At 47.4% G+C, this 24,302-nt stretch overlaps 1 protein-coding gene across 1 annotated transcript in view; it reads right to left on the minus strand.

The window, feature by feature from the left end:
- Positions 1-24,302, minus strand: part of LOC138579944 (acid-sensing ion channel 1-like) — a 316,805-nt gene that overhangs the window by 155,259 nt on the left and 137,244 nt on the right. Inside the window, exons 7-8 of the mRNA XM_069650164.1 lie at positions 22,523-22,580; positions 14,065-14,129 (exon numbers count right to left, since the gene is read on the minus strand). Coding sequence (XP_069506265.1) covers positions 14,065-14,129; positions 22,523-22,580 — 123 coding nt within the window. The remainder of the gene's footprint in view (positions 1-14,064; positions 14,130-22,522; positions 22,581-24,302) is intronic.

Genomic DNA, 24,302 nt, shown 5'->3' on the forward strand with positions numbered 1-24,302 from the left:
CCTAACTTTCTACCGCGATTATACTATATAAATGTGGTACTGTTTTAGGCAATTGTATTAGTCTCGAACTTAAACCCGCTTGACCAAATACTTTTTATTTTGGCTCTGGTTGGGTTTTATCGCCATTTCGTTTTGTTAAAGTCCTTCTTATGTTTTACTTTGTGCAGCAAACCCGGTTTGCCTTCTTTGTTCGCCGACCTTTGGTGGGCTTCTGTCCAGAAGCCCTCCTTTGGCGTCTGGGTGTCTAGCTGGGCTGAATGTAAGGGAGGGGTTTAGTCACGCCCTGCACAGGGTCTCCTTGGAGACCCAAGTCGCACTTTGTGTCAATTGGCTGAGGTGGTTGTCCGGGCAGGACAACCCCCCTGCTGAGTGATTGACAGCCAGGCTGTGTGAATGGGGGATTTTGGCATAAAAGGCAGGACTCTTGGGCTGGAAGTCAGAGTCGCAACTGGAACTGCAAAGAACCAAAGAGAAGCGTAGAAGAAGACGCTGCTGCAACTCCCAAGTCCCGGTGAATCTCTGCTGCCGTCCTGAGCTATCTACCCTTCAACGACAAGAGAAGATCCAGTCTGGAGTCTTCTTCCCTTGAGCCTGGTGGGATCAACCAGCTCACCTTCCACAGCCAGAGGACCCTCTTCCACAGCCAGAGGACCCTCTTCTTGGTCAAAATCGCTGCACACAGCTGTAGTGGTCTAAAGGAGCGCGCCTTTTATTCACCGTTGCTTCGCTGCTGCTGGCTTCATCCCTGGGTAGTGCAGATCGCTCCAGACGTCCTCCTTCTTGTCCCCACAACTGAAGCTCCAGGAACCATGAGTCTGCAGGAACTACCAGGAACAACTGCCGTAGCACCAGCTTTTCTTCAAACAAATAAGGTACTGTGTCCAACTTCGAGGAATTGGGGCGAACCCTTTCTCCTCACCCAAGGCTTACCCTTGTCTTCCTTCCCTCTTATAACTTTTGTTTCCCTTGTGACAATATCCAAGTACTCCTGGAAATCTCGAATCGTGAACTGTTCTAACCTTGTGATCCTCGACAACAGGACCCTGTCCCATTTGACACTGGCGCAGGCCTATTGACTTTTATCTACGTTTTAGAAAGTGTCCTCTGATTCTATCTGCCTTGACAAAAGTATTGCTTATCCCCTATTCTCTTGTGTGAATTCATGTGCTAAGTGTGTTTGACTATGATAACATTTCTTCTCGCGGGTACGCCTTTCTTTCGTAAGACCGAACTGTCATTACTGTCAAAAAGTGATCACGTAATAACCCATGGTAACATCTTTGTTTCACAACACTAGTCTGTCAAATCCAAAGGTACTTACCTTGAATTGTTCTGCACAAGGGGAATTGGTTGTGTGTAGTATATTTGAAGTGCGGTTTTAATTTAATAGAAGTGAAGTGTTTTGTGAACAGATGGTCTAAAAATAAATGTACTTTTACTTTTTAACCAGAAACCTTGAGACAGTGTTTGCTCGAGTCATAGCAATTGTAGTCCTTTGTGTAATCTCTACTACTGCTCATTTGCTCTTGAGATAAGTCTGGCTGCTCAGCCATTGCTACCACTTTTTCTGTGTAGTACGGGCTTGTACCAAAGGTGAAATTGTACTACCACTTGTAGGGCCTCATCACGAGTCTGGCGGTAACCCTTAAATGCGGCGGTAGAGCTATTACTGCCACATTTAGGTTCCATGTAATAATGTCGCCACAAAAATCTCGCCATGCAAAAATATTGCGGAAAAATTGCCATTTTTTGTGGCGACATTATTGCTTGGAACATGCGGGAGGACACCCCCGCAACCCCCAAACTTTTTTCTTATTTTTTTATTATTTTTTTTTTTTGCCCCTATCCCCATATATATGGTCACCCAAATAATATTGCCAAGACATTTTCCCGCGATATTATTTACGGCAACCATATATATGGGGATATTAATACCTGATACCCACATTTAAGGGTCCGCCAGATCAAGGCCTTGGCGGATTTCCCCCCAGCTCTGAGCTGGGGGGAAATCTGTAGAAAATGTGCCAATTTTCTGCACGTTTACCGCCGGCGAGAAATCCGCCAGCGGTAATAGCGCAAATGTTCCCCATCGGGTCCAATGGGGAATGAGGAATTCCTGAATGGGCCCAATGGGGAATGGGCAATAACCGTTCCGCCAAACCAGTGATCCGGCTCTAATAGCACCGGGGGGTTTGGCGGTAGGGCTATTAGCGCTGCTTTACCGCCCAACTTGTGATGAGGCCCGTAGTCTTAATTGTGTGTTGTGGTCCCTAAGGGCACAGCGCTGGATTCTGCCTAACACTGGTGGCAGCGGTGGGATTTTTAAGTATAGTGATTACACTTAGAGTGCTGCTATTACCTTGGGTCAACTAGCCACAAGGCTAAACACCACTAATTCTGTTAACTGAAAAATCATGTCAAATATGGAAAACTACAGTGAAGAGAGTCTCTTAAACTACACTGCTGAGGTTTTGAGAACCACGTGTAGAGATAGGAGCCTCTCTGGTAAAGGAAAAAAATCTGAACTGGTTGCTAAGTTATTGGGAAAACAAAGTCTGGAAAATGGTTCAGAAGGGCCTACCCCTCCAGCAAATGTGGATACTGATGTGTCTGATTCTGAGAATGTTGGATTAGAAGAAGTAGATTAGTCCTTGTTAGGAAACACTACAACTCCCTTGCCTGCTCAAAAACCACAACCCCTGTCCACAGGGACCCCATCAGGTCCTACACTCACTCCTGAATTTATTGCACTTGAGAAAATGAGATTTGAATTAGAAGTGAAACGTATTGAAGCACAAACTGCCATGAAACATCAAGAATTAAGGCTTAGAGAAATGGAGATGGCTCGTGCTTTAGAGATGAAGAAATTGTCTGTAGAAAATGCTTCTCTCCCAGGATCTTTTAGGTCTTCCAGTCCTAAGAGACCCTGTATGCCAAAGGAAATGATTGGTATGTATGAGACTAAACTTGATGTTTTGGATTGGTTAGCAATGTTTGAGTACAATCATGGGATTCAGGGTATCTCAGGGAATCAGTTGATTCCTTGGCTTTTCTCTAGGCTCCCCCCTGTTGCAAGTGATGCTGTAATGGAGTTGGTGGAGGAGGATAAACAGGATTATGAGTGTGTGAAGCTAGTTTTGATAGCTAGATTTGGGAAGACCCCTTCCCAGTACCTTAAGAGGTTTAGGACCCTCAAAAAGCATGATGGTACCCCTTGGGCTACCTGGGTGTGTGACTGTTTGATAAACTTAGATGGTTGGGTTAAGGGTTACAAAGTGAACACTTATGAAGGTTTGAGGAATCTTGTTATGTTGGAGTCAATTTATGATGCCTGCTCTCCTGAGCTTAGACAGCACTTGGCTGATTCTAAGGAGATAGATCCAAAGAAGTTAGCCAAGGCTGCTGGCTTTAGGGTTGCCAACAGGGCTACTCACAAGGATTCTGGGGCAACTCAGAAGAAGGATGAGGGAAAGCAGCCAAAGAAAGATAACAAGGAGAATTCCAATACCTCCCATCCAGAAGAAGTCCCCACACATAACCAGGGTAAGCCACAAGGGAAGCCAAATAGGGCTAGTGTACCTCCTGGTGCCAAACCAGAGGTAAGTCATGACAGACCCCCATTCCAGAGAGCATTTGGTAAATGCTTTAGTTGTGGGTCAACTGACCATGTGAGAGGAGATCCCAGATGCAAGGGTAACCCTGCAGGGTCACCACTACCTCCTTAGCCTTCTCCCCAGAGGGAGAGGTACAGATGGCTAGTGCTCACTTTCACTTGTTTGCTAAAGAACCTTTGGCTCTTCAAGCAACTGTATCCTTAAAGTCCAAGGTCTGGGTAAGAAACAACATAGTGATGTGTATGACTCCATTCCTGAAAACTCTAAGGAGTATTATGTGGACAGTGTTCTTGTCAATGGCCAGGACACCCCTGCCATAAGAGACACTGGGGCCAGCAGAACAGTTGTGGACAAAAGAGGTTTCAGGCCTGAGGATGTGGCTAAGACACCTAAAGGCCCCACCAAACTTGCTGGAGGCCTTGTCCACATGGTTCCTATTCTACCAGCTCTCATTTAGTATAAAAACATGACAGTGAGGGTCCCTGTCAGTATTCAGAGTGAGGTGCCAGGGAGAATCCTGTTGGGGAATTTTCTAAAGACTCTTGGAGTAGTATCCAGTAACACCAGGCCACCCATTATGGAGAAGCAGAACCAAACCAAATTGGCTAGAGAGGCCACCTGAAGGGACCACTCTGAGCCCGGGGGAACCTCTACAGAGAACCCCACTACAAGCCCTGGTGTTAGTAAGTTGGCCTCTAACCCCGGCACATTTCAGGCTAGTATGTTAGGGAAATGGGAGCCCAAACCAAGCTCCATCATTGTTCCCCCAGTTTTAAAATCTCTGACTCTCCCTGCTTCTGAGCAAGAGGTGGATAGACCATCTGGACCCCTCTCTAGGCCTAAGACAACTGGTAATTCTCAGTGCTGGTGGAAAACCAGAATAGACAAGTCTAAGGCAAAAAACCTTCATGCTGTTGGACCTTCTACAGAAGACTCCAACCCAAATCCTAATGTTAGGAGAGGAACTCCTAAAATAGATAAGGTTAGATCGAAGAGGAAGGGGAAGCATGTACCTTGCTTATCCCCAGCCCCTCCAACCAAGATGCCTGAGACCCAACCTGCTCCCCAAAGAGAGGTGGTGAGGAAACCTGGAGGCCCCTCTAGATCAAGGGAATCCTTTATAATGACCCCTTGAAAAAGCCTATCACAGGTTCAGGAGTTGTACCAACTTCTGAGGGACTGGTCAACCAGATCCCCTATAGATTCAAAAAGAAAGATGTCTCTCAAAGGGTGTGTAGGTCATATAGCTTACAAAGGAAAACCTTTGATTTTACCATTGAGCACAGAGCAGGATGTCTCAACCAAAATGCTGATGGTCTCTCTAGGATGTTTATAACCGACTAGAGGTATGAGATCCATCCAGGAATGGATTAAATCCTCCTGTCCCTTAGTCTGGGGGGGCGAGTGTTAGGGAGAATTCTCATTTATGGCTAATTTCCCTTATCTAGTGAGTCCCTCAGCAGCTTTGCTGGATTTCTGGGGTTTATTTTTTCCACCTGGTAAGATTGTAAATCTTTTTCCCACTCTTACATGTGTTTTGCCATGTATATTTCTACTGTTTGTGTGATCTTGGTCTCTGGAGCTACACCACTCCACGAGCCCCACTTTTTTGTGTGTGTTACACAGCACCTTCAGTGCAGTGACACAGGGTTGTCTTTGAGACTTCCCACTGACTCCATTTTCTGGGGCTGACTACTGTCCCCTAGAAACATGTAAAGTTGCCATTAACTTTATATAGTCACATTAAACTACAGACCCAGTACACCCCATCTTACATGGAGTATTGGAAAAGGGTTAGTTACTACCCCTTTTTTGTCTGTGCCTCTCTGAGCTTTATTTTGTTCTCTTAACACTAAGACTTGGCTGGTGGCAGTGGTATCTACCCTAATTTTTCTACCGCGATTATACTATATAAACGTGGTACTGTTTTAGGCTATTATATTAGCCTGGAACGTAAACCCGCTTGAACAAATACTTTTTATTTTGGCTCTGGTTGGGTTTTATCGCCATTTCTTTTTGTTAAAGTCCTTCTTGTGTTTTACTTTGCGTGGCAAACCAGGTTTGCCTTCTTTGTTCACCGACCTTTGGTGGGCTTCTGTCCAGAAGCCCTCCTTTGGCGTCTGGGTGTCTAGTTGGGCTGAATGTGAGGGATGGGTTTAGTCACCCCCTGCACAGGGTCTCCTTGGAGACCCAAGTCGCACTTTGTGTTGATTGGCTGAGCTGGTTGTCTGGGCCGGACAACCCCCTGCTGAGTGATTGACAGCCAGGCTGTGTGAATGGGGGATTTTGCCATAAAAGGCAAGACTCATGTCAGAGTCGCCACTGGAACTGCAAAGATCCGAAGAGAAGTGGAGAAGAAGATGGCTGCTGCAACTCCCGAGTCCCGGTGAAGCCCTGCTGCAGTCCTGAGCTATCTACCCTTCAACGACAAGAGAAGATCCAGTCCTGAGTCTTCTTCCCTTGAGCCTGGTGGGATCAACCAGCTCACCTTCCACAGCCAGAGGACCCTCTTCTTGGTCGAAATCACTGCACACAGCTCTAATGGTCCGGATAGCCATCTGAAGAGCCTCTCCTGTTTTAAAGGAGCGCACCTTTTATTCACTGTTGCTTCACTGCTGATGGCCTAATCCCTGGGTAGTGCAGATCGCTCCAGACGTCCTCCTTCCTGTCCCCATGACTGAAGCTCCAGGAACCGTGAGTCTGCAGGAACTAAAAGGAACAACTGCCGTAGCACCAGCTTTTCTTCATACGAATAAGGTACTGTGTCCAACTTCGAGGAATTGGGGCGAACCCTTTCCCCTCACCCAAGGCTTGCTCTTGTCTTCCTTCCCTCTTATAACCTTTGCTTCCCTTGTGACAATATCCAAGTACTCCTGGAAATCTCGAATTGTGAACTGTTCTAACCTTGTGATCCTCGACAACAGGACCCTGTCCCATTTGTCATTGGCTCAGGCCTATTGACTTTTATATACGTTTTAGAAAGTGTCCTCTGATTCTATCTGCCTTGACAGAAGTGTTGCCTATGCTTTCTATCCCCTCTCTCTTGTGTGAATTCATGTGCTAAGTGAGTTTGACTACGGTAACATTTCTTCTCGCCGGTACGTCTTTCTTTCGTATGACCGAACTGTCATTACTGTCAAAAAGTGATCGCGTAATAACCCACAGTAACGGTTGTTTCACAACACCAGTCTGTCAAATCCAAAGGTACTTACCTTGAATTGTTCTGCACAAGGGGAATTCGTTGTGTGCAGTATATTTGAAGTGTGGTTTTAATTTAATAGAAGTTAAGTGTTTTGTGAACAGATGGTCTACAAATAACTGTACTTTTACTTTTCAACCAGAAACCTCGAGTCAGTGTTTGCTTGAGTTACTGTAATTGTAGTCCTTTGTGTAATCTCTACTACTGCTCATTTGCTCTTGAGATAGGTCTGGCTGCTCAGCCATTGCTACCACTTTTTCTGTGTAGTATGGGCTTGTACCAAAGGTGAAATTGTACTACCACTTGTAGTCTTAATTGTGTGTAGTGGTCCCTAAGGGCACTGCACAGGATTCTGCTTAACACATTCCACCTGGGAGTCCTCCTTGACATCGCAGGCAACCCGAGCTACATTCACTCGTAACCATATGGTGGAATATACCTGCTTACTTGATAGTTATAACAGCTATAATTCTATACATTTTGGACCTGATTTCTGGAATATTTGCCCGGTTGAAAGTGACTTTGCACTGCTGAAAAGTGACTGGGCAAAGTCAGCGCATAGTCATTTTTTCAGTACAAAATGACTTTGCCCGGACTTTGCACGGCAAATTGACACTTTGCACAGTTCCATGAATAGGGGTTTGTTTCAGCAGTGCAAAGTCACTTTTCAGCAGTGCAAAGTCAATTTGAACCGGGCAAATATTCCATGAATCGGGCCCTTTGTGTGATAATCTGTGGCGGTGCACAATGTGTGCATAAATGGACAAGGAGGGTGTTGGTGGGTCCCGGATCTTCAAGCACATGTAACATTTGCTTGGCGCTAAGTAGTGCTATCACCAAACATCACAAATCACATATCTGTCTGCATGCCTACCTTTGTGCGACTACTGCATGGATGGAAATGTTGAGTGTGTGTTAAACCGAACAGTTGGAAAGGTTTTGATAAAGGGGTCCAAATGACTAAAGTAGGTACACCATGGGAGGTAGTCTAGAAAATAGATCCACTTGCTGCAGAACCAATTAGGAACTAGGAGAGAGTTGTGTTGATATCTTTGCTAATCTAATGGGAAGATGGAAGGGGTGTGAATACTGGACTGTAGTAAAGGGGATCTAAGCTCATAGTACATTGGCAAAGGCATGTACCATAGGGATTCAGAGAAGAGAGGTGGATGAAGGACTTCAGGAAGAGTTTCAGAGTTCAACGTGATGTGTCCAATCTTCTGCGCTACCAAAACTGGAGGGAATCTGTGGATGTGTGTAGATCTTAGAAACCGAAACTGCTGTATTTGGGTTCACAAGATGTAACCCAACTTTGCGGAGCCTTGGTGACACTCGGACAGGCCACTGTATTCTGTTGTGTTAATCCGTCCTACCAGCATCATCAAGCCAGCCTTTTTGAGGAGTCTGGGCATATGTGCCACTTTTAATGGCACTCTGCACAGGAGCCTAGATACTTAGTCACTAGAGCAAAGACTAGTTCAGTACACTTTTACACCAGTTCATTGTGTGTACTGGTGCAAACATTAACCTGGGCCAATGTAAATATCTGTAATACAGACATTTGTGCATCATTAGGAGTTTGGAGGTAGCCATGCCGTTCTTACCAGCATAACTACCCCCATACCAGGTACCGGGTCTGGGTCCCGAAAATAGGGAATTACTGGGCCATGCTGACTTTAGCGGGCCCGGTAATTCTCATTCTCGGGACCCGGACCCGGTACATCCCCATTCCCATTGAGCCCCCATAGGGCTCAATGGGAATGGGGAGGATGCTAACAACGGGTCCGTTAATGACGGGCCCGGTATTAGTATCCTGGTCTGCTAGCAGGTCCCGCTCTGCACGTCTGGATTGACCAGGCGTGAGGAGCGGGACCCGCTGCAGAACTTGTAATGTGGCGGCCCAGAATGATATGTGCCGTTCCCTTACCAGCACTGTTCATTCCGTGGTCACCAGCCTCCTAATGAGGCCAATTGACCTCTTGCTATAGGTTTTACAGAATGCTGCTGGACAAGCATTTGCACTGGCCATATTGCGATGGAAAATGCAGCACTTTTCTGAGGGTCGTGTAGGGCAAAAGTTTTCAGTATACAGTTTTGGCGCACATGCATGACCACACTGGGCGTAATGGCGTGTTAATAAAAGCGTGTAACCGGCTGCCGAAATTTCAACTAAAGGTAAAAAATGAAACATGTCCAATTGGGGCGAGGATGCTCCGTACTTGAGGCACTCAGTCTCTGGAGTTGGGATTACACCTCATCTCTGTCCAGTTGATGTTGTGCACACTAGTCCTGAATCATTTGCTATGGAACAAATGGGTGTCAGGGCTGGCAGAATGCAAAGTCACCATGGAAGTAGAATTATGAAGGCAGCACAGTTCCTTGGTAATCTCTTGAAGACCTCGCCTAGTTGAGATGAGGCGCTAGTCAATCAGCTTTCAAGGAACAGAGGTGTTATTCACAGGTGAAAGCCTGAATTGAATGCTTCCTGCAAGCTCCTACTTTGTTCAGCATTTTCCTTGCATCATGCTCTCTCCCTACACTCTTGCCCCCGCCCATGGCACCTCCCACACATCCTCCATCTGCCTCCACCTCCGGCCATCCTCTCTCCCCCAGCTCTTGCTCAAGGCTTACTTAAGTGCTTGCTTCGCTCTGCACCCAGTTTTCTGCTCAGCAGTCAAGCATGGAAATGGAAAAGGGACCCACCCTTTGCCATTTCTAATGCAGAATCTTGAATGCAGCTTTTTACCCAGAAGAAGCTGTCCATGCTCCCCATACATGCAAGCAATTTCATTTGCCAAAATAAAAAGGCCAGTAGCACCCTGAAAGCTATGCACGGGTGCTAATAGCAATAATCCATGACACAGAAAGGGTGGTGCCCCCACTCTTGTTAAACTACCTCACTTCCCTCTGACCTGTTACCTTGGGATGTGATCCATAAAGATCTAGGGCTTGATTCACAGAAGCGTTTTACAATGGCCGAATCCCATAGAAAAACGTTTTGTGAATCAGGCCCCTAGTGTGGCCGGCCGCGGGTCGGATTGTTGCTTAAGGAATGGTGGACCTAGAATAGCCTTGGGGCACAATGGCGCCTCTTGCTCACAACTAATCAAGGGTGTCTGGGACTCTGGTTGCATAGTGTGAGATGAGGCAAACAGAAGGTCACTAAAAAGGGCAAACACAAGGTCACTACAGAGGGCAAACCCCGGGCCACTAAATGGTCTGCCAAGATAACAGTGTCTTCCAATGGAGTGAAACGAGAGCTCCAAAACCTCTATTTTTTGGGTTAGGTTTTGAAAAGTAAATTATTTCTTGGTATTTCTGTGCTTTTTGGACTGATTCGCAAACATCTTTTGATGTAAACCCTCATTCCTACATATTTCTGTATACGACTGAATTTCAGGTTCAAGGTATTCTCTTCATTTTACTACCAGTTGACTCATTGGTGGTCTTCCTAAAGTATTTCATGGCTAGACCTTGATTGTATGTAAAATGTTATTTTGATCTTTTCATTTTGGAAAAACACATAGGAGAAACTTGAAAAATGTATGGTCTATATCAATACCAGACATGAAAGGATTCCATTTTCTAGCGAGACTGCAAATTCGTCTACGCACCTTTTTGATGCTGATGGCAAATGGAATCAAAACAAATGGATCACAAACTTGTTAACAAAACAATTAGAGAAAAATAACTTTTTACCTGCCTTCAGCGTCTCTTTGTGAACAACCAGAAAGAGCAGGACATCGTCCTCATATCGTTTTTCAGGGATGGACGCTGAGTTCATGTAAGAATTAATTCATGAACGATTAAGCAAATCATTTCCAGACCAGGATTGTATGAAAATGAAATCCATTCCTCGACTTAGAAATGTAAGAATCGTATACAACCGAACATTTGCAAGAATCGTCAAAAATGTATGAGAAAAACAAGCGAGCATTTACTTACTAGAAAGCCTATCAGAAATGATGCACTACTGACATTGGTCTCTGCATGTTCTACTCATCATGCAGATTTTGGAATAAAAAGCCTGAAAGAAAGGAACATGTTTTCTATGGATAGGAACACGAGTAAACTCTTTAAAAAGGCCAACATTTATATTGGATTTAGATTTCTGAACTCGTATCGCACATATCACGTGGAACAATGCAGAATTGGCATCTGGCCGCAGATGATAGAAGTAGTTGAACAGGGAGCTAACCCACATCAGGGGCGTTATTAAAAAAAAATATGTTTTGAGCCTTTTCCTGTAGATACTGAGAGAATAGTTTTTTTGTAAGTCAATTGGCAATGCATTACAGGTCTGCGGACCCACAGAGGCGAAACATCTGTCTCCCCAAGTGATGGACCTGGGTGATGGAACCAACAAAAGACATTGTCCCAGAGATCGAAGTGACCGATTTGGGTGATAGACTACGATCTTCAAAGAAAGATAAGTCGGAACCAGGCCATGAATGAATTTAAAAAGAAGACAGAGGGTCTTAAACAGGACCCTCTGCTCCACCGGGAGCTAATGGAGGCCCCTACGAAACTGGGAAACAGACGGTTTCTTGGGCAAAGAAAAAATGAGCCCAACAGCTGAATTCTGAGCAACTTGCACTCTCTGTATTTTTTTTTTTTTGGATGCCCATATATAGGGCATTAAAATAATCTAACTTCGAGTTAGTTAATGCTCCAACTACCGCTCAGCGGTCATTCTTTACAATAAGAGGTAGTAGAGGATTCAACAATTTGAGTTGAAAGTAAACAGATTTAACAGTTTGATTGACCTGTAGAATGGTGTTACTTCTATCTAAGAAGTAACAACATTAGAAACTATCTAATTAGAGCAGAACACTCATAAAAACTGCTTCAGCCTACACTGACAAGTGCAAGGAAAGGCACTTACCATTGTTTGAGTTTCAATAATTACATGAGCATAACCAAAGAGAAAACAGTACTTCATCCAAATGCTAGACGAAAGCTAACTTTGAGAAATGATGCATGCAACGCTTTAAATGTCATAAACTGCACGAGATTTACTTATGAAATGTATTTTATCAGAACAGGTCAGAGTCTTTGCCCGCCCCAAGGCCTGGCATGGACACCAAGGGCTTGGAAAACTGGCCTACTAGGGACTTGCGAGCAGATCTGTGGACTAACATGTGGCGGCCAAGGTTGGGACACGCCAAGTCCGCTCCTATCCGTGTCCCCATGGAACAAAACACACTGGCTATATTATTAGTTGTCAACCACGTTTTAAGTCCAGTTCCTCAACTTTACATGAGGTTAGTGGCAGTGGCCCTTCACAATAGTACAGGAAGAACACGAGTAAGGGAACTTGGGAGGGGCAGAGGGCTGACCGCTGCAAGTTGTATCGGTTGGAATACCTTAAGAAGCTGATTGCATTAAGAGCGTGGAGAGGTCTAAAAGAGCTAAGGTTCCCATCATTTGTTGCGCCTGGAGTCGTGTTTCCTATTGGCGATACTGTTTCACTGCATGTGGTTGCGATAAGCAGTTTCTGTTAAAGACTTGCCACTGCTCAACATGGGCTCATTGATGCGGGCTTTTAAAATAAAGAGGGACAGGTTTAAGTTTCTAAATCGTTACCTATTTTTGAAGCTTTTTCATTGTACAGTCATAGAAGGGGCACCAGAGAGATCTATTTCATTCCATTTCAAGATGGCCACCTCTATGTCCCAGTCTTCAGAGTAGACTTCAAAGAGATGAGCATGGGGATGGATGGGGGTGGTGGGCGCAGAGGGCATTCTGTGGATGGGGAGGAGGGGGACGGAGAGGAGGACGACCACATTTACCTCGTTCCCCGGCAGGGGAAGATGGTGGCCTCCAGCCGTGAGGTGGCTCAAAGGGGGGTATAGGGGAGGATTACCTCTGCTAAAACCCCCGTTCCGAGCCTCCTCATTGGCTGAGGACCCCCCCCCCCTCCCGGCCGGGTACTAATATGCAATATTGAGGCACAACTTCACCATGTCACTATCCCATAGGTCAGACTACAAAATAGGGGTCTCGAAGAGTATCGTGTTCACAATAGGTTTTTGGCAAATGGTATCTAACTCAGGTGCTCGTGGGCACTGGAATTTGGTAGATGTATTTGTGTTTATAATTGTGGAATACCCTCTTCATAGTGCTAATAACACTATTTTGATCTTTTAATATCATTTTAGATTATCATTCTGTGTTGAAAACATATTTTTTTTCCCCTTGACGAAGGTTCTCGAGTCTACAAGAGAACAGAAACATGTCAGAAGGAGGAACGAACACGGGAATTAGTCTCTTGTTTTAGGTAGTCATTACGCCAAATTGGTATTTTTCATAGTGTTTCTGATAGAATATTTACTTGTGTGCACATTGTGTTGTTTGATGGGTTCCTATATGTTAGCCAGCAAGGTGATTTATAGCGGAAAACTATACGGTTGGACATGGCAATTCTTCATCTTGTGATAGGAAATAAAGAAATTAAGTACTTTTTGATTAGCTTTGTAAGGTTGAATTTCGATGGGTGAAGCTTTTGCAATTTGGGGCATGCAGATGCTGATGGATATGCAATATGTGTTGCAATTGCTGGTAATCTTCATTACACTGAATCCTCCTCTTCCTCGTCACAGTCTGGGATTTCCTTTTCCCCATCCTCTTCTTTGATGTGTGTCTTCAGCCGCTGGGGTGCCGCTTGGTCATTGCAAACAGGAGGCTTGTTAGAATAAAAGGGCTGGTGCTGCTGCCTGTTACCCTGAGGTAGCTTTCCCTCATAGGTCTGAGACAGGGAAGAGTGGGGCTATGAGGATTACTGGTAAGTAATCATGGTATTACTGCTTACCTGCTTCCCTGTACTCATTGCTCATTCTCAGCCCTCAAGCCATGAGGGCTGAGAGGCGGCTGGTGCACAGATCCTCAGGGTTCTGTACACCGCTCGTCTTTCTGATCAAATGGAAGGGAAAGGTCGTAAGAGAAACAGGCAATTGATCCCAGAAACAGGCGCCTAGCCATTCAAGGAAGGAAGATGGCCATGGTCGAACTCCTCCCCTTCCTGTCCATCATGTGCACCGTTCCAGCAACAACAGCCTCATTCATGGAAGTCCTAGTGTACCAACTCAGTGGCACCCGTCTAACAGCACGATTGTGCCAGTCATACTGCACCAGTCTAATGCCAGATATCCCTCAGTGCAACACTGCAATTTTTTTAATGATAATGATTGCTATAAAAACTATTGTTTTCCTCACACCATCGCTGATCAGTGCGCCACCACCCGTTCTCACCTGAGGTTTATCGCGCCCTGGGTCAGGGTTCCTCTCCTGGTTTCGAGCCTCCGCGAGAAGGAGTCCTGGAAGAGAGAGGGTGTTGTAATGGGCAGTGTTTTAAGTGGTATATGATACAATGTGTCATTTATAACGCACCTGTACACAAATGTTTCTAGGGGCAACAAGACAAGTGAAGGAAGACAGAGGGAGGACAAGACAAACGATCTTACTAGGCCTTGTCATTCAGATCGTGCAAGTGCGACAATGCAAAGCGCAGGGAGAGGAGGGGAGGGGGGTGCCTGGGAGAGGGAAGGGGAAGTGTAATAAGATCAGCATTGCTCTGAGAGGTGCAGCCAGGGCAGCACATCTCTGGCTAAGTGCAAGGAGGCAGGGGACTGTAGAGGCTACAGTTACAGCTCATAAGCGAGAAGGAATCCTGGAAGAGAGAGGGTGTTATGGGCAGTGTATAAGTGGGATATGATATGATATGTAATTTATAACACGCCTGTACACAAGTGTTTCTAGGCGCGACAAGGGAAGGAAGACAGAGGGAGGACAAGACAAACAATCTTACTAGGCCTTGTGTCATTCCGACCGTGCAAGTGCAACAACGCAAAGTGCTGGGAGAGTGGAGAGGGGGGAGTGCCTGGAGAGGGAACGGGGAAGTGCAATCAGGGCAGCATTGCTCTGAGAGGTGCAGCCAGGGCAGCGCGGCTCTGGGTAAGTGCAAGGAGGCTACAGTTACAGCCCATAAGTGCGTGGTAGGCCCGGAGGCAGTGCAGGGGATCTCTCTGCAGTGCTTTTCTTGCAGCCTCATGGAGCAAGGGAGAGGTCATTATTCTGGGATCAGTTGAGGAAGAGTTATTATCCCAAGCAGTAATGATCCCCCCCCCCTGCTCCCCTAGGTTTGGCTATTAGCATATAGTGGTAATAGCAATATAGGTTTTGGTGTTGTGTGAGTGAAGTAAAAAAGGTAAGTTTAATAGTGAGCGTAGTAAATGGATAAAATGTGTTAGAACACTTCATTTGGCTTTATTTTGCAGTATTTAAATAACAAGATTGTCTTTATAAGGTAAGCATTTTAATTGCAAGCTTGGTGGCATTGGAATGGTATTAACACGAGCATGCATTCGATGTAATGTAAAAGTAAACCGATTCCCTACGTTATGTGATGTTACAGGGATTCTACACGAAAATCAATGCGTTATCCCGTGATTCAGCTTTTCATTTTGGCACATTACATTGGATGTTGCCTGTCACGTTGAAGGTGCAGTAAAAAAACTATGCTTGCAGCGAGGACATGTCGTGTTGAAGGAAATCTTGCTGGGAAATGGGATGGTTGTGTCTTGAATGCAGCGCTTGGTTCACTCATGCTACTTGCACAAGTGCATAGGGGTAGACAGCATGTTTGAGAGCCACATGGGAGGAGAAAGGGAAAATGGACAACCCGACATTGGGCCTCATTATAAGTTTGCCGGTCTGGAAACAAGAGTGCCGGTAAGCTCACCAGCACCCTTGTTTCCGGACCGGCATATTACAGGTCTGCCTGCCTTGGCCGCTGTGCCTGACAGGTTTCACCCTACCAGGTGCAGTGACCAAGGTAGGCAAACACTTCACGGAAGCACTGGCACTGTTAATAAGAGTGCCAGTGCTTCCGAGTCCCCACTCCCATAGAGTCCTATACGACTCTATGGGAATGGGGACATACATTTTACCGGTGCCTGACTTCCCGGGCCGCCGGAGTTGTAATCTCCCGGCGGTGCCTGATGGGAAGTCAGGCACCGGTAAAACGTTAATGCCGGACTCGTAATGACGCCCATTGTCTTCTTTTGTGCGGTGTGCAACGTTGGTCTCGTTGATTGTGCTTGAACTTTGCTGGGTTTCTGCGTTCTTGTATATCCTTGCCTGAGGTCAAGGTGATCTGGGGTGTTGGTGTGGGGAGTGTATGGCCACTCTGTCAGCAACTGCCTGCCTCCCTGTGAGATATTATGCTTATCTCACTCTAACCTGGGACTGCATATCCTTCCAGCTCATCTGTTATCTGTAGTGCCTCCTTACTTCCCACAAAGCTCCTTTGCGTCCGCCTCGCCACAGAATGTTTGCTAAATTGTGCATCTCTTCCTGCATTCCAATGGTTTTCCGTGTTCCGGACTGTGTTTCTGTGGGTGCTGAATCAATTTTTTTAAATGGCCTTCCCTGTATATTTTTTCCCTGTATATTTTACGCTATGATATGTTACTCTGCTTCTATAAGTGCTTTGTGAAAGGATGAAAGTGTGTCTCTTCCTCCTATATGGATTGTCTTATGGAGAAAGTAATAGACTAGATATATGTGTGGAGATAGCATGAGTAAATTAAATATAACATTAGTAACTCTACTATCCTTCTCTCCTGGCTGACCTCTTTCCTCTCTGATCGACCCTCCCAGGTCCAACTTGGGTCTTTCCTATCATCTATCTTCCTACCTGTGGTGTTCCCCAGGGATCTAACCTCTCGCTCTGGCTTTTCAACCAATACCTGGCAACTCTTGCCCACTGCATTGCCATTTTCTGGTCAAATTTCCAGTGCTACGCTGACGACACTCAACTCATTTTCAAGCTGCCCTCGGCCATCTCCTCTCCCTCTCTCATCTCTTATTGCCTAACTGCCATTCAAGATTGGTGTCCCGCCAATGATCTTTGTCTGAATGTCAGCAAGACGGAGATCCTCCTCATCGGCACACCTTCACCATCCTTTCCACTCACTCTCTGGCCGACTTCCCTTGGCCCTCCTCCTACCCCCACCTGCGAGGCTAGGAACCTCGGGGTCATCTTTGACTCCACCCTTTCCTTATCCGCCCACATCTCTGAGGTCTCTAAAAAGTCAAACTTCCTACTGCACCTTCTCAGAGGTACTCTGCCTGTCCTCTCCTTCCCCCAGAAGCTCATGGTATCCCAAGCTCTGGTTCTCTCTAGGTTGGACTATTGTAACAGCCTCTTTCTAAATCTACATGCCTCTACTCTCTGCCCTCTGCAACTCATCCAGAACAGGACTGCAAGACTTGTCCTTGGCCTTAAGCCCTGGGATCGTATCTCTCCAGCTCTGCAATCTCTCCATTGGCTCCCAGTGGATGCAAGGATTAAATTCAAACCCCTCTGCAGTGTCCACAAGGATTTCTAGGGCCTGGGTCCAAAATACCTTTAGATATCCTACGCAAATAGCTCCCCCCTCGAGCTCTTCGCTCCTCTACCTCCAACTCCCTCAGGGTCACTCGTTTTTCAAAGAAACGAGCTGGGGGTATATCTCTGTCTTTGGCTGGGGCCTCCCTCTGGAACACCCTCCCTGACACTCTAAAACTTGAGGGGAACCATCTCTGGTTCCAGAAGCACCTCAAGACCTTCCTCTTTTCTTCTGCCTTCGCTCCCCCACTCCCCTGCTGATCTGTTCTCTCTTGGCACCGTGCACCTAGCCACCCTCTGTCCTCCGGGTCCAGGTACCTGCTCACCCTGCCACCCTCCCGCACTGCCTCCAGGCCAGCCCTTGCACTGGGGTCTGTAGCTGTACCCATATAGCCCCCCTTTTTTCTTCCTGCACATATCAGACCTACCCTGTCTGCTACCTTAAACCTAGCACTTGCAAATTGCTGGCTGCACTACAACTGTTTGTTGCCTTTATTATTTATTTATTTATTATTATTTATCAGTTTCTCATCTGCTTTGCACTTTCCACTTCTCCCCCCTTCCATGCACTTTTCCCCTCCCCCTCTCCTATGCACTTGCACGTTCTCAATGTCACTGGGCCTGGTAAGATCGCTGTTTTGTTCTCCCCTGTTCCCCTCCCTTGCCTTGTTGCACACTGAAACACCTGTGTACGAGCGCGATAGAAATAAAATATCAATATTCAATATCCAATCCATCTTACTTGCTGACTCTCTAGCCTCCTTTCCCCCGCCGCACTCCCCACTACACTTCGCTGCCCTTGGTCTCCACCGCAGGATGCCCTTGCTTCTATGAGGTTTGTGTAGTTTTCTCAGAGTTTCTTTGCTCGGCTTGCTTGCACCAGTACTTTTCATTTATCAGATTGTCTCTGCTTGGCTTGCTTGCCTGCATTTGTACTTTTTATTTATCAGAGTTTCTGTGCTCGGCTTGCTTGCCTGCGCTTGTACTTTTCATTTATCTGAGTTTCTTTGCTCGGCTTGCTTGCCTGCGTATGTACTTTTCATTTATCAGAGTTTCTTTGCTCTGCTTGCTTGCCTGCGTTTGCACTCTTCATTTATCAGAGTTTCTTTGCTCGGCTTGCTTGCCTGCACTTGTACTTTTCATTTATCAGAGTTTCTCTGCTCGGCTTGCTTGCCTGCGTTTGCACTTTTCATTTATCAGAGTTTCTTTGCTCGGCTTGCATGCCTGCGTTTGCACTTTTCATTTATCAGAGTTTCTTTGCTCGGCTTGCTTGCCTGCGTTTGTACTTTTCATTTATCAGAGTTTCTTTGCTCGGCTTGCTTGCCTGCGTTTGCACTTTTCATTTATCAGAGTTTCTTTGCTCGGCTTGCTTGCCTGCGTTTGCACTTTTCATTTATCAGAGTTTCCTTGCTCGGCTTGCTTGCCTGCGCTTGTACTTTTCATTTGTCAGAGTTTCTTTGCTCGGCTTACTTGCCTGCGCTTGCACTTTTCATTTATCAGAGTTTCTTTGCTCGGCTTGCTTGCCTGCTTTTGTACTTTTCATTGCCTGTGTTCTTTCTCAGTGATGCTACCCGGGCCTGTTTGACAGACTGCCCCTTTAATTACGTTGGTCACGCTGGCTGTGCAGTATTCATGCACGCACTTCTCTCCTTCCCTCTCGAATGTTGTTGTTTTTGTGTCCTTGCAGGAATTTATGGCTGTGAGGTGCACGAAGGTTGGTTGACATGACTCCCCTATTCTGAATTCCTAGACACCCCGGGCCTCTTTCCACTCGTCTCCCCGTTTTTCTTTCAAATGTTGCGTTGTATATTGCGCATTACTCAGACCAATACGAAAATGGAAAACAATCTCAGAAGGTAAGAGCTCACGGCCTAGGCTCTGAGATTAGCCCTGTCTATGGGACACTTTCCTTCATCATTTCTATGCTCGCCCAGGTGTTGAATGAAATGAGTGCCAGCCATTTTCTGAGCATTGCATATCTGAGGTCTTGTCCCATGGGGTCGAGTGGGCTGGTACAGTGTAAGACCGCCTTTTAATTGGGACATTAAATTTGCGCTTGGAGGCTCGAAGGTTAAAGGCTGCCGTTGCTTGCTGACGCCCTCAGGCCTCCCAGTGTCCACTATACCGCAACGTTCTTAGCACCTCGTTTTTCGTCAGCTTCATTGCTCTTTGTAACTTTGTAAACAGAATGTAAGCGCCCCAGGGTGCCACAGACAGTGCGCCCCCGGTAATGCGGGGAGGAGGGTGGTGCGCCTAATTTTCAATAGGTGCTGATCCGCACCTATTGGGCGCATTTAATTTCAAGAGGGCGCCTGCCACGCCTTCTCCCACCACGCCATCTCGGGGGAGACCTTGAATTTCAACCTACACCACACTGGTATTTGCCCTCTTGTTCTTTAGTTCGTCATCAAGCCACAGATGCAATGAGCACTGGGAGTGCCGGCACACGCAAGGTGCCGCTGGTTGTTTTCAGGGATGCAGAGTCGCTGTACACCAGTCCTGCCTTCCTCTCAACGCTTGGTTCACTCATGTTAATGTTAATGTTAAAGAATATTTGTACCGTGCACTATCACCACCGGAGTGGTCCCATGGCACTTTGGCGGCTCTGAAAGAGGAAGGGAGGGTGAGTTAGTGAGGGGAAGCTGGAAAAAGTGCAAGAAAGCAGTGATGTGCTGTTGGCGGCCTCAGCCCGGTGGTTCCGTTCCGCCCGGGCACCCTGCCATGAGCCCCCACCACGCCAGCTCAGGGGATTCTTTGAAAGACTCCCCTGAGCTGGCGTGGTGGGGGCTAATGGCAGGGCGCCTGAGCGTTTGCCTGGTCAGCCCACCCCTAAGGCTGGCTCTGCCCCAAACATCACGTCGAGCCCTGCACATCTACACATCTTCAGCCGGAGACGTCGCTGGTGGGTGGGGGGATATGGGGCTATAGACGTGGTCTTTTGGTTGCAGCCCCGGATAGAAGCTCAGGGGCTACAGCCCTGAGTCCCGACAGTCCCGATATTACCGTAACTCCAGATCTTTCCCAGACCTAGCAACACCCGAGCCTAGTCTGTCTGGGCACTTCATGTTGTGGAGCCGGGCTTGCAGCATTGGCAATCTCTTGTGCCTCATTTTGTAGACTGCCCGCTGTTCCCAGTGACATCTCTACATCCGTGGTCTGGAGAAGGATTTGCAAAGCGCCCTCCTTGTTATGTTGCACCCAATGTGACCAGTGAGAGCATATTCATTGCAACTCTTCTGTATCCCTTCTGGAGGGGTTTCAAAGTACTTCCCCAGTTTTCACTGTGATCTTGGGTGCTACTTCCTGGAATGGCTGCATGCTGGTGGAGCATTTCTATTTCCCAGGCCACACCTCTGGGCCATATTTTGTCAGTGCCTCATTGTGCATCACGTGCATTATCCACACTCCTTGCCACCTTTACTCAGTATGGAGTCTTCTACTGTGTTGACCATGGCCTCACCTTGAGGAACTCCTCTCCTATACATGTGGTTGTGGGCAATTTAACAAGGCCGCTGCTTGGCTCCGGTGCCACATGGGTGTTCCATTCAAACTGGAACTCACGGAGATACGCGACTAGTCTGGGTAGCCTGGATGTGCCTCCTGGATTTAGAAAGTGGACCAAAGGTTTGAGAACAGGCCTCAGTTTGAAAGACCACCCCGTTATGCCGGACTGGAAATGAGGGGTTGCCCTCACATGTGTCAGACTTTCTCTGCCTGGGTAGTTTTGTCCTGACTCCTTCAAGATCTTGTATGAGAAAGAAACCACTTTTCCTGAATTCTTTTGCTTCAAGCCCTGGAGTCATCCATGGGGGATGTCCTCTGCTCTCCGTTGAATGGTCACATGGATGGCGAGCTGCCTTTGGTTCCCTTTTGTGTCAGAGTGCACTTCTTCAGTACCTCGAGGAGACCTCTCACGGCTTCTGTGTTGGTCATAAGCGATCAGAGTTTTTGGTTTGTTTGCGGCTGGCGCTGCACCCTTGTTGGCACTCACCGTGCTGTGTTTGGGTTCAGCACCTCCCCTGGCTATGGTGTACCCAAGGTATTCCACTCATATTAGGAGACATTGGGTTTCTCATGCAACCTCAAACGTTTCTCCTGCAAATGGCTCAGTAGCTCTACCCGTGGAACACTGCAGCTCGCCTCGGTATTGCTGCAAACCAAAATGTCATCTTGGAAACATATCACATTGTGCAGGTCTTGCAACAGGTGATTAATCTCCCTATGGAAGAGTATTGCTGCCGAGGACAGACCGAGCGGCCTTGGGGTGTATATGGCACTGTGTGAGACGATCTTCCCTTTCCTCAGCTGTACTATCAGTTCAGTGATTCTAGAGTGGGAGCTGTCACTGGGCTATCACTGTGGAGGTCCACCAAGATGCTTAGTCCTTGAGATCCTACCTTGCAGATGATGACCATAGGACGAAGATAATTGGTGGCGTCCACCCGTCTGATGACTCAATTTTCCGTGTGATGCATCAGTATTTCTTTGTGGCCCACGCAGGATGCAAGGGGATCTGGACTAAGAAATCAAGTGTATGCATGTGCGTATTCACCTTGGAATGTCACTTTTGGTGTTCTTGTGCTTCTGCAAACCTAAAATGGAGCATTAGGATTTGGCCCCACTCTGGCACACATCCTCTGTCCCCCAGGGTTGCCCAACTCTGGACCTGATGGCTCGAATCCTGATGGGTTTTCAGGAGATCCATCATTAATATTCATGAGCAAAAATGTGCATACATTTAGAATCATTGTATCCTGAAAACCAGACATGGATACTGCCCTCGAGGCTTGGAGTTGGACAACCCTAACCCATCACAATTACAAGCCTGGAACAATGTCTCTCTGGCGCAACTCTTTCCTCCAACTGCCACACTTGAATATGTGAGAAACATGCAGCTCAACCACTTCCCGGATACTGAGGGCTGCAGAGGGTAGGAAAGAACAATGGCGGGAGAGTGGCACGTGGGATGATCAAACTTTCCATGGTGTTGGCATGCTGGCTGTGGGGTGATTGCTTGTTGCATGTGGTGCATGCACTAGTCTCACTTCCATCACCACTGTAATGGTCTTAATAAGACCAGTTCAAGAACCACACAACACTGATGTTTCACTTCTGGGAATGTTTGTAATCATTTAGTGGTAGGTGCAACTCACACTGGGAGTGCATGCACACAGGAGGTGCCGCTAAGGGTTACCAGGGCTAAGGGTGTACGGTGCACTGATTTCTGCATAGAGTCACACGCATGCCTGCAATAGGTGGGGAGACATGCAGGTGACACAGGAGAGGACAACAGAAAGAGACATGCTACACAGACCTTACCAAGTAAATGGCACTGGGCCACTGAGCTGAAGACAAGGTGAGCTCGAAGATCTCCTCTCTACGAGGAAAGAGGAGAATCCAGAGTGAAACTCTACATCTGGCACCACCAAGTACATACTGAGAAAGGTGAACAGGGTCTACTGGGCCTGCACCACCACACTGCATCCTGTTGCACTCACTCGACTGCCTGCTGAACTATGACTGCCACATGCTTCATTCACACTGCTGCCTGCTACACGGTGGTTAGACAATGTGGCAGGAAGGCTTTACGCGGCATGGGAGACTCAACAATACTTCATGCTAGACTCGCTGCACTGGCCACCACCACTGCATCCCATTGCTCCCTGTCACACTCACACTGCTCTCGAATGCTCCTATGCCGCTGTCTGCTGCACTCCCACTGCTCCCATTGCACCATGCCGCACCCCCACCAACACCTTTTGGGCTTACACCATGGAATGCTGCATTCTGCTGAGGCACTAACACGACTCCTCACATGTCCCCTGTCGCACTCACACTGCAGCATTTTGCACTCACACTGCAGCATGTGGGTCTCACTGCACATACGACACCGCCTGTGGCATCCACAATGCTCCCTGGTGCATTCACATCCCCACCAGCTGTACACAAACTGCTCCTGGCTGCGGATCACTCCTTCAGTAACACTGATCCATGCTGCATGCACACTGCTCTCTGCTGTACTCCACCACGAGGGAGATACCACCTGTCATGCAACCCACAGGGATATTTCAACACTGTGTTTATTCTCTGCCCTCAGGGGCACAGGAATGCCTATCGGAGTGGGGAGCAGCTAAAAAAGGGGGAGATAAGTAACGGTGTCATGGTGGAGGGATAAATCAAACCAAGCGAGGGCCTATGCTAAGAGGGCCCAATGTCTTCGGGCCAGTGACCAGTCACTACTCTTACCCACACAGTTCCAGGGGCATCTGGACACGGGGGAGTGTCTGTCAGTGCACTCACCCTCTCAGGGAGTCCAGGTGCCCAGCACACTTCTCTGCTTGGCTTTGGCAGATGATCCCAACAATGAATAGTGCCCTGGGGCTCTGTAGCCCTGGCACACTCCTACCCGGGCAACACATTTCAGATGACCCCTCTTGACCTAGGGGCCCCCGGGTGCGCTTTATGGCCCAATGTCTTGCAGTTTCCATCCAGGGGTGGACAGGCCTATAGGAAACTCTGGGCTCTGCACCCGGGGACTCTTTTGTGTGGTATTTCCAAATGTTCCCATAGGAAAAGGCTTGAGCTTGCTGAAATTGTGTACTATGGGGCCACTTTGACCATTATTTTCTGGACCTCTTTTGGTTCCTAGTCAACACCTGTGTCCATCTCTTGCTTTTAGGGTCTCCACGGGTTCCCGCTGCGGCAAGACCTTCCAGCTCTCCTCTCTTGCCCTAGCTGTCTCCTGGGTAGGGGTCTCTCCACCCGACCTGGGTCCCTGTCAAGCTGCAGACGTGCACCATTCCCTGTGCATTCAGCCTAGGGTAGCACTCTTGGGTATGAGCCATCCGCAGGCTCCTGTCAAGCTTCACCTCTACCGCCAGGATCCGGGCTAGAGCGCCCAGCAGGCTGCCCTCTTGCTGCTTCTCTGGAGTATAATCTGGCTCCTTTCTCTGGTCTCTCCTGTAAATCTTAACTTTCCCACAGTGCGCTCTATTTGGCTTCCTCGCCTCCTGCTTGTGGTGTGTCACCCCTCGTAGGAGCATGGTATCTCCCAGGGCTTGCGCGAAGGCCACATGTTGGTGACCATGTGACCCAAGAC

This window comes from Ambystoma mexicanum, chromosome 3p (genome assembly GCF_040938575.1).
Source record: "Ambystoma mexicanum isolate Mex_15411 chromosome 3p, UKY_AmexF1_1, whole genome shotgun sequence".
Classification (NCBI taxonomy): Eukaryota; Metazoa; Chordata; class Amphibia; order Caudata; family Ambystomatidae; genus Ambystoma; species Ambystoma mexicanum.